Here is a 15,441-nt window from a genome sequence, read left to right as displayed (position 1 = left end):
TCCAGTCCCTTCACTTCATGGCAAATAGATGGGGAAACAATGGAAACAGTGGCTGACTTTATTTTGGGGGGCTTATGACCAACCTAGATAGCATATTGAAAAGCAGAGACATTACTTTGCCAGCAAAGGTCCGTTTAGTCCAGGCTATGGTTTTTCCTGTGGTCATGTGTGAATGCGAGAGTTGGACTGTGAAGAAAGCTGAGCGCCGAGGAATTGAAGCTTTTGAACTGTGGTGTTGGAGAAGACTCTTGAGAGTCCCTTGGACTGCAAGGAGATCCAACCAGTCCATTCTAAAGGAGGTCAGTCCTAGGTGTTCTTTGGAAGGACTGATGCTAAAGCTGAAACTCCAGTATTCTGGCCACCTCATGCGAAGAGTTGACTCATTGGAAAACACTCTGATGCTGGGAGGGATTGGGGGCAGGAGGAAAAGGGGACGACAGAGGATGAGATGGCTGGATGGCATCACCGACTCAATGGATGTGAGTTTGAGTGAACTCTGGGAGATGGTGATGGACAGGGAAGCCTGGCATGCTATAGTCCGCGGGGTCACAAAGAGTCGAACACGACTGACTGACTGATCTGAACTGTACTGATATACAAAATAAACAAGCTACAAGGAAATACTGTATAGCACAGGGAATATAACTAATATTTTATAACTATAAATGAAGTATAATCTTTGAAAATTATGAATCACTGTTGCACACCTGAAACACATACTATCAAAAATTAACTATATCTCAGTTAAAAAAGAAAACAAAATATTTGCAGTTTCTGATATATTTTCTCAACATAAAGAAAATTTATTCTATTCAGTTTACAAGATTACCATGAATCATTAATAACTTTTATCAGATACCTTTCTGTATCTATTGAAATGATCCTTAATGTGGTGATTTAAACTAATTGATTTAATGTTCTTTTCTCAAGATAAATTCAAATTAATTTTAAGTGATAAACATACATATATGTTATGTACTTCACATCTTTTTTCTAGTTTTGTTTCAGTATAGTTTACCAAAAAAATTCATTTATTTTAAATTTTAAAAAAACCTAAAATCAATATACTTGAGTAATTAGGAGATTTAACTGAGAATTAGAAACTATAAAAAATAACAAAATGGAAATTCTAGGATGAAAAATAAAATAGATATTAAATACTTACCAGATTAGGTAAATGCTAAATTAGACATAGCTGGCGAAAAATAGTTTCTGCTAAAATTTTTATTATTACATTGAATTGGAAAATCAATATGGGAAAAACTGATATTTAACAATGTTGAGCCTTTCAGTCTATGAACCTGGCATATCATTTACTTAGGTTTATCTTCTCTCAGTAATGTTTTGTAGAATTCAGAGTACAGGTCATACATAACTTTTATCAAATTTATACCTAAGTAGCATGAATTGATGCTTTTGAACTGTGGTGTTGGAGAAGACTCTTGAGAGTCCCTTGGACTGCAAGGAGATCCAACCAGTCCATTCTGAAGGAGATCAGCCCTGGGATTTCTTTGGAGGGAATGATGCTGAAGCTGAAACTCCAGTACTTTGGACACCTCATGTGAACAGTTGACTCATTGGAAAAGACTCTGATGCTGGGAGGGATTGGGGGCAGGAGGAGAAGGGGATGACAGAGTATGAGATGGCTGGACGGCATCACTGACTCAATGGACGTGAGTCTGAGTGAACTCCAGGAGTTGGTGATGGACAGGGAGGCCTGGCGTGCTGCAATTCATGGGGTCGCAAAGTGTCGGACACGACTGGGCGACTGAACTGAACTGAACTGAGCACATCTCTGTTGGAGAAGGCAATGGCAACCCACTCCAGTACTGTTCCCTGGAAAGTTCCATGCACGGAGGAGCCTGGTGGGCTGCAGTCCATGGGTCGCAAAGAGTCGGACACGACTGAGCAACTTCCCTTTCACTTTTCACTTTCGTGCACTGGAGAAGGAAATGGCAACCTACTCCAGTGTTCTTCCCAGGGACAGTGGAGCCTGGTGGGCTAACATCTATGGGGTCGCAAAGAGTCGGACACGAATGACTGAAGCGACTTAGCAGCAGCAGCAGCACATCTCTGTAGTGATGTCACTTTTTTCATTCCTGATACTGGTAATTTAGGGTTGTTTGTTTCTCAACTGGTTAGCTAAAGGTTTGATCTCCAAGCACTAGCTTTTACTTTCACTGATTTCCTCAGCTGAGTTTTGCTTTGCATTGTATTCTCTAATCTTTTTGCTTCTTTGGGGTTCTTACTTGCTATTTTTCTAACTTAAGGTGGAAGCTGAAGCTATTGAGCCCTTTCCTTTTCTAATACAGATATTTAATGATATAAATTTCCCTGTAAGTACTGCTTTAGCTGATTCCCACAAAATATGATAATTTGCTTTCATTTCTATTCAGTTCAGTATATGTACTAATTTACTTCAACTTTTTAAATTTAAACTATTTGTATCTTCATATTTAAAGTGGATTTCATCGATTTAGTATACAGCTGGATAAAAAAATTCAATTTCGTAAGGGTAGTCGATAATTTGTACTTAATGTAATTCTTGATATTGCTGCTTAAATCTACCATTTTACTGTTTATTTTCTCTTGTCCCATTTATTCTTTGCCCTTGTTCTTTTCTTTGCTTCTTTTGGATTTTTTAATGGCTACACTGTATCACCTTTGTTGATTTGCTAACTATACCAGTTTTGCTTGCGTTTACTTTGGGGTTCACAGCGCACACGTTCAGCTTGCAGCACCCTACCTCCAGGGAGCACTCTGCTTCCCAGGTAAGAACCTCAGAGCAGCGCACTGTCATTTCCCTCCTCCCACCCTTGAAGAGAGGTGCTCTTGTCAGGCATTTCACTTTACATATGTTAACCACAGCATTGTTATTATTTTTGTTTTAAATAGTCCGCTACCCTTTGAAGATAATTTAAAATAAGGGGCGAAAAAGGCCTTATATTTGTTCACATATTTACCATTTTTGTTGCTCTTCACGCCTCTGCATAGAAGCAGATTTCTATCTGGTACTTTTAATGTTTCCTGTAGGGCAAAAGTTAGCTTGTGATCAATTCTTTGAACCTTTCTAGGTCTGAAGAAGTTTTAATTTTCACTTTTAAAGATATTTTCTCTAGGTAAAGAATTCCAAGTTGAGTTTATTTTTAAAAATTCAGTATTTGAAAACTATTTCGAGTATTTTGTGTCTTCTTAAAATTTAGTTGCATTGTGTAAATCTAATCTCCTATTATTCTATTTTGGCTAGAGGCTAAAATTCAATTTCTGATTTCATCTCTTATTATTCTATTTTGGCTAGAGACTAAAATTCAACTTCTGATTTCCCATTTTTACCATTTAAAATTTAACTTTTTTTTACTTATTTAGCTTTTAAATTCCATGACAAAAAATGTTTCATCTTATGCATAAGGTTACCAAAATTATTTTATTTATCTAACTTCTTTTAATATACATTATGTGCATTTATAGAAAAAGGCAACAGGCAAATACTAACGGATAATGCAAAACACATTTTTATGTCTTCTAAATCTGTTTGATAATGATATGTGACAAAACTTGTTACAAGCCATAATGCTTTCATTACCTGTCAGGAAAAAAAGATTATATTAGCATCCCTTTATGCTTTGTGTGCTAAGTCACTTCAGTGTCTCCAACTCTCTGTGACCCTATGGATTGCCGTCTACCAGACTCCTCTGTCCATGGGATTCTCCAGGCAAGAATACTGCAGTGGGTTGCCATGCCCTCCTCCAGGGGATCTTCCTGCCTCATGGATTGAACCTGGGTCTCATGTCTCCTGTACTGGGAGGTGGGTTCTTTACCACTGGTGCCACCTGGGAAGCTCCCTTATGCTTTAATACAAATGTATTCCACTAAGACAAAGTAATTTATTTCTTGAAATAATTATTAGTATTTTACACTTACTAAATGTATCCTTAAAATCTTTCATCACCTGGAAGGAAAAAGTTAGTAATCCAGCTAGACTTCTTTTTTAGTTTAGTAAATACTTTCATCTCAAAAGTTAAAATTGAGCAGGAGTGCTATATACAAGGTATAGTTTAAATCTCTGGGACAAGAGACTATAAGAGGTAAATAAGCCAGCTGCCCTCTTAATCTTATACCACTAAAAATGTAGATCATAGCATGTTAACATTCATATATTGTCAGAGGTGTATATTCTTTTGATAATTAACCTTCCTGTTTTAAAAAAATTTTTTTATTTTATAGTGGGTCAATAATATAAAAGTATTACACACAGCACAAAAAAGAATTAAAGGAAGTTAATGATATAAACCACAGAACAAAATAAACCATACCTCATTTAGGAGGAGAAAAAATGGACTAATACTGTAATACTTAGTATAATAAGAAATTTTCACTAATTATTAAGTGGAATTATATTGACTGAAACATTATAGTATAAATTTTATGCTGTTAATTAATGAAATAAGCAGATACACAGTTCTGGTTGAGTCTTATAAACCCTTAAAAGTTTTCATAGGTAAAATTAACTACAAAATATCAACCAGAGTAGAGATTAGTTAGAAGTATAAAAGAATAATGCAATAGATATAATGTGATCTGTGCAATTCAAAATCTGAAAATTTTCTTATCAAATGTACAAGTAATAAATAATAGTTATACTTGACTTCACCAAGTTAACAAAATAATTACTAACCAACTTTGTGTTTTATTAGTCAATTGCTTAGAAACACAAAACACCAATTAAACTTACTTTCTCCATAAAAATAGAAGGTATATCAAACTCTTTAATCATTAAACATCCAAAAAAATTTGGAAGGCAACTGTCAACCAAAAATATTATGTTTAGAAAGGATGATTAAAAAACATACATAACCTATTTTTTTGCACAATTTTTTCATGAAAAAGGGCACTTAGTGTATAGCTAAAGCTTTCATAAAATAAAGATTCTGTTGGCTTTCCTTTTAGGCGGACGACATAGTGTACAGTTTTTAATATAAAAATATAAATATATTTGACAGAAAAGATGAAATAGTGAATGGTATAAAATCCCATCACCCTTTGACTGAAAAACATCCCAGAGGTTATGAAAACAATACTGATTTCATGTAGTTCGGTGTTGTCAGAACCTTCCCAAATTACAAAACATCAAAGTATTCACTGAAATTTCAAAAGTGTGCCCGCAGTCTTTTGTTTTCTTCTCGTAGTCTTTCAATTTCTGCCACTAAACCTTCATTCACTGAGTATCTTTCCAACAAAGAGTGCATTTCATTCTAGAAAAGGGGGAAAAAGTTTTTTTTAATTACTGGCATTTCACATTTATTTGACATTGTTTTACACATTTTCAGCTATCATTTTTCTCATGTTCAGTTAACTGAGTAATTTTTTTTTCAATTTAACCACCCTTACTACTTTGCCAATATAAATGAAAGAGCACTGGTAAAATTTACATATTTGGAAAGTTTACATTTCCACATTTGGAAAGGTTTTTGTTTACTTACTGCCAAAAAAAAAAAAAAAGCTGTGAAAAAAGTAGCCTTAACTATCATAGGTTATAAAGAAGGGTGACTAGTTAAAATCTATTTTATTTACTAAATTTCTAAAACACTCTTTTATTTCTTAGCAATTAGATATAACTAAGTAAGACTACGTCACCCTTTCATGGACTTTTTAGATCCACAGCTATGCTCACTTACAATAAAACATGACAATACATACCAATTGCATATGAAACTGTTTAATCATCTCCACTTGCAAATTCACAATGTCCCTATGGCATGCTTCTCTAGGGGAAAACATGTAATATTTATTAGAATTAGAACAGTTTTACCAATTCTAGAATCACTCAAGAAAATGACTATACTCTTATTATTTCATGTTACTATTAACAATTATTATAATAGTAAAAATACCACTGCACCTAGTATTTATTTACTATGTGCTAGGCTCTGTGTCTTCTACTTCAGATGTAAGAACTCATTTAATCTTAGAATTACTACCTCTATTTTACACATGTAACTGAATCACAGAGAAGTTGTAACTCAACCAAAGTCACACAACTAGTATATGTTAGAGCTAGGATATAAACCCAGCTGTCTACCTCCGGAACTCCCATTACACTACGTTCCTTAATATAGAAATCATCATTAAGGAAAAGATATAGGTTTATATTACAATGAAACACAGACAATGCTCTAGGTTACAATGTTTAACTATTATCAACGTTTAAGCTATTGAAAAAAAAAAAACAAACTTCCAGCAGAATGCAAAGAGCCTATTTATAACAGAGGTTTACTCAGTAAAATGCAATTAAGTCATGCCTGCAAAACCATAAGAGTAGGAATTCCCAGGTGGCCCGGTGGTTAGGACTCTGGGCTTTCACTTCTATGGCTAGGGTTCAATCCCTGGTTTAGGAACTAAGATCCCACACGCCATGCTGCATGGCCAAAAAGAAAGAGAAGACATAAAAATTGTGAAATGTAACAATAAAAGGAGTATCTGTGTGTCACCTGCCACAGAAATTATGGGCTAGAACATAATGAAAATCACAGAAGCTTCCTGTGGTGCTCCTCACTTAACTCTTGAGAGAAGCCCAAGAAAGAAGTCACTACTCTCTGGAATTTGTTTGAGCAAAGAAATGTTTTCTAAAAAATATATATGTATTTATATATTTTTGCATAACATAGAATCTGTAGTCAATGTATCTTTGTTATGCTTGCTTTTGAGCATTACAAAAAGGGTACCATATCCTATGTAGCTTTGAGTAGTATACAGTTAAAAATAATCCAGTATCATGTTTTCAAGGTCATATTCTATTTATCTATAATTCATTGATCTGTACTAGTGTACATTTGTCTGTCAAATTGAACTGTTTTTTTAAGTGTTTATTATTAAAATGTTGTAACAATAATGTATATGTCTTCCAACCCACATGTGCCAATTTATGTGGATAATATATCCAAGATGTGCTGAGTCACAGGTATGATAGGTACACTGTTCAAACTTACAAAATAATAGAAATTATTTTCCAAAGTTGTAGTATTAATGGACATGCTCATCATCAGAATAAAAAGAGTTCCTCTAGCTCTACATCCACACCAAGACTTGGTGTTGCCAGACTTTTTACAAATGTGTTTCCATCTACTGGGTGTGAAACGGTAACCAATTCCATTTTCAGTTCTCTGGTTAATTTGCAGGACTGAGCAACTTTCCCTATGTTCATATACTATTCTTCAGTGAAATGCTTGTCTATGTTTTTAAACTATTGTTCTATAGAATATCTTAAAAGAAATTATTCATAACAGTTCTTTACATAATCTAATCCTATATTGGTTATATGAGTACTGCAGATATCTGTTGTCTTTTCATTTTATTAATGGTGTCCTGGATGAACGCTTACTACTGACATTCTCAAATTACTAACCTAATATTAATGTAAATTTACCAATCTATTTTTATAGGTAATGTACCCTCTTATATTTAAGTAACTTTCTAAACCTTAAGTCATATATAAATTCTTCTACAATGCCTAAACTTTTTCCATTTCTATTTAAACTTTTACTCTGTACAGAACTGATTTTTTAAATAACATGAACAGGGATCTATACATTCCCTCTGTGATAGATCACATTTCCACATATATGTATATAAGGGATACATTATATGGGATACATATATGCTTCTTTGGGATACATTTGATTCCTTTGCAAAATCTGTCCACTCTGTGCTAATGCTACACTATTTTAATTATAGCTTATCTATCTGACAAACTAGTCCCTTTCAACCTTATTCTCTGGTGCCTTGGTTATTCCCAGATCTTCCGTTTTTCATACACAGTTTGGAATTATCTCATCATCTTCTTCCAAAAAATCCAGTTGGGATTTGACTGGAATTGTGTTCAACCTTGTAGACCAATTTAAAAGAACTGATAGCTTCACAATATCTTCCCATGTATTTGTTAGTGCTTCCTAACACATTTTTAAATGTTTTTCTACACAGATCTTTACCATCTTTAGATTTATTCCCAAGTATCTTATTTTTTCTATCGCAACAATTACAAGTACTTTTTAAAAAGTTTCTCTTCTGTTTTTAACTATGACAAACGCTGTATTAAAAATACAAAGAAACAAAAACAAGAAGTGAAGGCATCATAGAACCACTAAGGTAGCCAGGGCTGGTAGTGCTACAGTCTTGTAAACAAGGGGATCTACTAGGTAAGCTTCACAACTACCTCTGTTCACCTGTGGGGGGTGAGCTGATTCCACAGTACGGGAAAAGAGATGGGGAGGAAAGCAATGGCCCAGAGTCTGAGACAGTCTCACTGGGTTGGGGAGCATTAGAACTCAGAACTCCCAAGGCAGCCAGAGCTGCAAGGTTTCTGGGAAGGGGGTACCAGTAGAAAGTAAACCTGACACTGTGCAATTTCCCCTCAAGACATCTCTGACTCCTAGGCTGTGCCTGTACTGAGGTTAGGTGGCAGGAAACCAAGCATAAAGTGGCCGCTAAAGAGGAGAAAAGGATTTGGGAGGCCTTGTGATGCTCTAGAATTGTAGGTTAAAATTCAGGACCCACCAAGATAAAACACCAGAAACAAACTAAAAACCCGGAAGTGATTTGCTTGCTAGAGGAAACTTAAATCTTGAAAGACAACAGAAGCAAACCTGCAGGCTTCTGCTTAGGATGTAAGCTTTCCAACTCTAACAATGAGCACAAGCCAGACAACCTATATAATCAGACATCTGAAAATAAATTCAAGTTTGAGAGTACAAAGAAATCTAAGTGAGTTTAAATCCAGAAAATGGTGAGTCCCTCCAGAAGAAGAGAGAGCCACAGCTGTTTTCATCCTTGACAGGAGCAGTGAGGAAAGAAAGCTGCCACTGACAGGGTAAGGAGAACCAGATGACACTTCTTTAGATTTTTAAAGGCCAAGTGAAGACTGCCACAAGCTTAGAATTCCAAGGAGTCCCAGCCAAATGTAAAGTCTCCATTCACTCAACAACTTTTCACCACAGGCCTTCACTGAATGCTCTGTAAAAATTAGGGGCAAAGCAGGAGGGCTGAGAGAGAGCGCCCCTGGGGCACAGATGCACAGAGCCTGGTGAAGACTTAGGGCAGCAGAGGAGAACTGAGTAACCTCCCTGAAGCATGAAGGCCCTCATGGAAAAGGCAGCCTCCAGGCTGAGGGCGAACAGCTAGCAGAGAGCCCCATCTGTAGCTTGTTCTAAGTAAGGTCTAGCTGGCAAGACCTACTAAAGGCTGAAGTAAGAGCAGCTGAATTTACAGAAATCCTCTGGGTCATTCCGGGTCCTCACTGGGTTTCTAAGCAGAGGCTGCCTATGGGTGATGGAGGGGAAGAAGAGTGGAGAGGGGCCCGTAGCCCCCCTCACTCCCTAGGTACAGGCACACAATGCAAGCTGAAAGCTGAAGGCAGGACAGTGATTTCTTTCTAAATTTGCCCCAGTGTACCTGCTCCCTTTCTGTGTTTGCAGCACTGCTTTGTTCCACATTATATTACAGCTGTATCCAGACAATTCTGCTATTTTTTTCCCCACAAACACATTCCTGGAATAGCTCATATTTTTAAAAACTATGTATGGAAAATAATAGGACAAGATTTTTAAAAATGTGGTATGTGCATATAATGGAATATTATTCAGCCTTAAAACAGAAAGAAATTGTGACATGTGACAACACGCACGAACCTGGAGGACACAATGCTAAGTGAAATAAGCCAGACACAAACACAAATACTGCATAATCCTGTTTGCATGAGATATCTAATAAAATAATCATGAGATATCTAATAAAACTCATGGAACAAGGAACAGGATTGTGGGTGTTGGGGCTGGGGAGAAGGGGAAACAGGGAGATGCTAATTGAGGAAGAGAAAATTTCAGTTACACAAAATGAGTAAGTTCAAGAGGCCTGCTGTGCAACACTGTGTCTGCAGTTAACAATACATTATACTATACACTTGAAGTTCCAAGAGAGTAGTAGATCTCATAGTAAGTATTCTTACCATAACACTGACAAAGAAAAAAAAAAAAAAAGAAATAACAGAATTTAAAGGAAATGAACTCTGGAAGATCACTCAAAATCTATATAAACTTTGCAACAGAGTGCTAACAGAAACAATTAAATCCTAATAAAAATACTAGCACAGCTTAAATATTGAATAATCAAAGATTTTACCCTAAAAAAAGTGAGGGTTACTTGATAAAAGGGGAAAGAAGATAAGAGAAAGGACTGAGGCTCTCAAGCATGAAGGCAAAAATAAAATGCCCAAAGATGGGGGGAAAAAAAATCACAAAATAAGCACTTCCTAACACATAGCATATAGCCAAATCAAGTTAAGAGGAAGCGAAGAGAAAGAGATGGACATAGATAGGTGGCTTGCACCCTTTACCTGTGTTCATGTTCTTTGTTTTGACAGCTGTTACACGAAACAAGAAAACTTCCTCATTATACTATCTTCGCTGCCCTATTTACAAATGAGTTACTTCACATCAAAGAAAAACACATCCTAGCAGGACACACTATACCTATCTTAATTAAACTATAAAGTCTTTGTGGGCAGATCACCCGTTTTTGTATCCTCAGTACCAATACATATGAGGCACATTATAAATGTCAAAATGATGTCAGAAAATGAACAACCCAATCAAAAAGTGGGCAAAAGAACTAAATAGACATTTCTCCAAAGAAGACATACAGATGGCTAATAAACACATGAAAAGATGCTCAACATCATTCATTATCAGGGAAACGCAAATCAAAACCACAATGATGTATCATCTCACGCCGGTCAGAATGGCCGCTATCAAAGTCTACAAACAATAAATATTGGAGAGGGTGTGGAGAAAAGGGAACCCTCTTACACTGTTGGAGGGAATGCAAATTAGTACAGCCACTATGGAGAACAATGTGGAGATTTCCTTAAAAAAACTGGAAACAGAACTGCCATACAACCCAGCAATCCCACTGCTAGGCATACACACTGAGGAAACCAGAATTGCAAGAGACACATGTACCCCAGTGTTCATCGCAGCACTGTTTACAATAGCCAGGACATGGAAGCAACCCAGATGTCCATCGGCAGATGAAAGGATAAGGAAGCTGTGGGTACATATACACAATGGAATATTACTCAGCTATAAAAAGGAACGCATTTAAGTGCATTCTGATGAGGTGGATGAAACTGGAGCCTATTATACAGAGTGAAGTAAGTAGAAAGAGAAACACCAATGAAGTATATTAACACATATATGTGGAATTTAGAAAGACTGTAACCACGACCCTATGTGCAAGACAACAAAAGAGACACAGATATAAAGAACAGACTTTTGGACTATGTGGGAGAAGGCGAGGATGGGATGATTTGAGAGAATACCACTGAAACATGTATAGTACCATATGTAAAACAGATGACCAGTGCAAGTTTGATGCATGAAGCAGGGCACTCAAAGCCAGTGATCCGGGACAACCCAGAGGGATGCGGTAGGGAGGGAGGTGGAGGGGGGTTCAGGACGGGGGGACACATGTGCACCCGTGGCTGATTCACGTTGCTGCTGCTGTTGCTGCTAAGTCACTTCAGTCGTGTCCGACTCTGTGTGACCCCATAGACGGCAGCCCACCAGGCACCCCCATCCCTGGGATTCTCCAGGCAAGAACACTGGAGTGAGTTGTCTCCAATGTATGCATCCATGCTTAGTCGCCTCAGTTGTGTCCGACTCTGTGTGACCCCACGGACAGCAGCCCACCAGGCTCCTCTGTCCACGGAATTCTCTAGGTAAGAGTACTGGAGTGGGTTGCCATTTCCTTCTCCGGAATTCATGTTGATGTATGGCAAAAACCACTATGATACTATAAAGTAACTATCCTCCGATTTTAATTAATTAATTAATTTAAAAAGTCAAATTGATTATTTTTCTTTAAAAATATATTTAACATTTAAATTTTTAAAAAACATTTTTAACATTAAAAAGAAACATGTAACAACAAAAACTACACATCTTCTCTAACATTCTTGCTCATGATATCCCAAATCTGAGCAAGAGTACTAAGTAAAGGTCAGAAAGGGAAAAAAAAACGCAAAAAGATTCTGATAATTGAAAAGAGCTTTCAAAATATATTGAGAACACAGGTAAAAGGAACCAACATTCTAGAACATTCTTACAATGTTCAAAATTCAGAATGAGAAGACAAGGGCAGATCCAGGCAAGAACTTTTTAAAATTATGTGTTAATATTCTGTGTGTGTGTTATTTGCTCAGTTGAGTCCAGCTCTCTGCCATCCCATCAACTGTAGCCCCCCAGGCTCTTCCATCCATGAAATTCTCTAGGCAAGAATAGTGGAGTGGGTAGCCATTCCCTTCTCCAGGGGTTCTTCCTGATCCAGTGACCGAACCTAGGTCTCCTGCGCTGGGGTCAGATTCTTTACCATCTGAGCCACCAGGTATATTCTGACACATTCTATTTGAAAATATTCAAAATTCCTTTAAAAATGTCTTTCTCTACCACATTACTGCACATAGCATAGTTAACAGGCGGTCTATGAATACTGTAGGAATCCCATTTGAGCCCATCAGAATCTGCCCACATTTTAATGATAAAAAAATCCACAGTGGCAGCCAGCCGCCACACTGTCAAGTCCTCTGATAACTGCCCCAGGGAAACGTGCCTTTCCTTGGCTGGTATAAAATAAACTCGGCACTTAAAGATTCACAAAACCCATCGTGTCTTCTACATTTTTACACATCCCAGAACCTACGCAAAAGTAGTCACCACCACCATTACTCACAGGTACGGTTTTACACCTAACAAAAATAAGCTAGTCAAAGTCTACACAGAAAGAGTAATTTCCCAATTACCTAAAGTCATCCAGGGTTTCCTGTATCATGTTCTGAATAAAACGGATCTGAACAGATGACAACGGTGCATTTGGCCGACTATTTCCAATGGTATCAACGATTTTTTCTGATAGTGAACTAGCAACTCCAGCAGTGACAGAGGATGCTATCTTTGGATCTGAAATAAAAATTTGAGAAAATATCAATAGTCAGCTTGGACTAAGAGACATCAAATACTTCTAAATATGATTCAGCATGAGAAAGCCTGAAAAACTGGCAACCTCCCCTCCTCACCAAAAAAAAAAAAACAAAACAGTGCTCCTATGACATTTAGAAAAATTCACTGTCTGGAATACAAGTCTTAGAAACTTTCTATGACATTATTTCTAGTAGTCATTCATATATATATATATATATATATATATATATATATATATATATATAAATAAATTGCCAACTGTCTAATGTAATAACATCTGACAGAGGAATTAAGTCTTAAAGGATCTCTGAACCATTTTCTCTTACAAAAAATGAATGTGACCAGCTGCTGGATAAACCAAGACTATTAGAAACAAACAGAAGGGACATAGGAGTAAAGTAGTTCTCAGGCAAAGCCCTAGAGTTTAAGCTAATGCAATATATCCACAGAAACCTCAAAATACAGATATCTAGATAAAAGAGCTCCTTCTATACAAAGAGTTCTTTTGTATAGATAACTCCTATTGCTAAACCTAATATTGCTTTAAATGTGACCAAGTTTTTAAGGTCTCTGCCATGAACTCTATACAGACAGAACTTTAATATGGAAAAAGAAAAAGACATTTTCAGGTAGTTAATGACCCTATATTATATTCCTATCTGTACCACAGTAGACAAGACACTTACATATTGGATTGAAAGTGAAATTCATACCCAAAGAATACCAAGTTAATGTGGCTGAATTTAACCTTTCGTTTTACTGTCTTCTAGTAAGAGAGTCACACACTAGAGAAGTGTCACAAATTTTAAATTCCTTTAACTTTTTCATCTGTGATCACTGACTGTCAACTTATCCTTTACAAGTTAAATAATGGGAGTTTTCAACTTAACACTTAAACATCAGAAGTTTTATGTTCTTACTTGGAGTTGAGGATCCATTGCCTGGAGGTTCATTTATTAACTGGGCTTCAATTTCTTTTTCTGGCTTTTCAAATTTCTCAGGGCTTCTTGTTTGGTTAGATGATGGAGAGGCATTTAGATTTCCAGTTTCAGCACCGGAGATCAACTTTGCAAACTTCACATTTAAAATAAATAATTAATATATAAATTCTGGTTTTATCCAGAGGACCTACTGTAAACCACACGGAACTCTGTTCAATGTTATGTGGCAGCCTGGATGGGAGGGGAGTTTGGGGGAGAATGGATACACGTATATGTACAGCTGAATCCCTTTGCTGTTCACCTAAAACTATCACAACATTGTTTGTTAATTGGCTATACCCCAATACAAAAGTTAAAAAAATTCTGGTTTTATCCATATTACCCATATAATTTGTATCTACTTTTCTCTATTTTTCCCCAGTAAATAGGGTCAGAAAAAGGAAGAATAGAAAGGAATCTTGAAGGAGAAAAGAAAATGTTGCTAGGGCCATGACAAAATAACTAACTTTACTGGTCAAAAACAATTTTGATGATTTTGATGATGACAAGGAAAAGCTTATTTACTAAGAATCCGCTGTTGAATATCATTTAAGATGGCAATCACAGGCCAAAAAATAAATAAAAAATAAATCCCCAAACTCTCGTGGGATAACTAGTCAGGAATATTTGAAAAGTCAGTCAAAAGATTTTCATATTTCTTAAGTATCTTCTCAATACCATTCTAAAAGATAAATATGAAAACAGACATACTAAACAACAGACCCTACTAGATTACAGCAGAAGGTAATGATGATGAGTCACATTCTCAGCACCATCGACTTGCTTTAAGACTTAGGGTAAAAGCACCAACTTGGTGCTTTGTGCTGCAATGGAAATACATTCTAAGAGAATTCAGGGATAAAATATTCTTACAGTTAAATCAAGTATCTTGTCTTAGGGAAAAAACAGTGTAAGATTATACCTGCTGTTACCTCCAACATATCCAAAGACAGATTTCAAAAGTGTTCTTCAGTTTTTAACATGTGACATCAAGATTTAAGAATATTTTCCACCTAGTAAGTGCACAGCACTGTCAATAATTAGGATATATCCAGTGGCAGCTGCCTGCTTTCTAGTGATGAGATGCATTATACTTGCTAGTAATAAACACACACAGTGAGTTCAATATCATTTACAGGCAGATACCTGCTTGAAGGAGTCTTTAGATTCCTGTTTCCCCAGATACATTTTCTTAGATTCAGCTGTCAGATCATGATTTTCATTTTCTTCTTTCCCAGGAGACCCCATAAAGACATTAAGAGGACTAGAATGCAATACTGAAGTGCTTGAAACTACTGGATTTTTTCTTGGAGGAAACACTGAGTTCAACTGTGGTAGAAAGTCAAGGCCTGAAAAAGAAAAGAAAAAAGCCAGCACTTACATGGACTGTCCCCCAGTCTCGGATATTTAAGAAAAGCACTTAACATAATAGATAT

General features: G+C 36.4%; 1 protein-coding gene across 4 annotated transcripts in view; it reads right to left on the bottom strand.

Annotated features, from left to right (window-relative positions):
• Window positions 1–3,405: 3,405 nt before the first annotated feature.
• The window catches only part of NEDD1 (NEDD1 gamma-tubulin ring complex targeting factor), a 44,737-nt gene continuing 32,701 nt past the window's right edge, over window positions 3,406–15,441 (bottom strand). For all 4 annotated transcript variants that reach the window (XM_069585112.1, XM_069585114.1, XM_069585111.1 and 1 more), the window contains 5 exons: window positions 15,152–15,354; window positions 13,946–14,099; window positions 12,848–13,004; window positions 5,698–5,764; window positions 3,406–5,252 (listed from right to left, as the gene is read on the bottom strand). In XM_069585112.1, the coding sequence (XP_069441213.1) occupies window positions 5,148–5,252; window positions 5,698–5,764; window positions 12,848–13,004; window positions 13,946–14,099; window positions 15,152–15,354 (686 nt within the window). In that variant the 3' untranslated portion in view covers window positions 3,406–5,147. The remainder of the gene's footprint in view (window positions 5,253–5,697; window positions 5,765–12,847; window positions 13,005–13,945; window positions 14,100–15,151; window positions 15,355–15,441) is intronic.

Source organism: Ovis canadensis, chromosome 3 (assembly GCF_042477335.2).
Source record: "Ovis canadensis isolate MfBH-ARS-UI-01 breed Bighorn chromosome 3, ARS-UI_OviCan_v2, whole genome shotgun sequence".
NCBI lineage: Eukaryota > Metazoa > Chordata > Mammalia > Artiodactyla > Bovidae > Ovis > Ovis canadensis.
The sequence above is the reverse complement of the archived record's forward strand: the minus strand, read 5'-3'. Positions and strand labels throughout refer to the sequence as shown.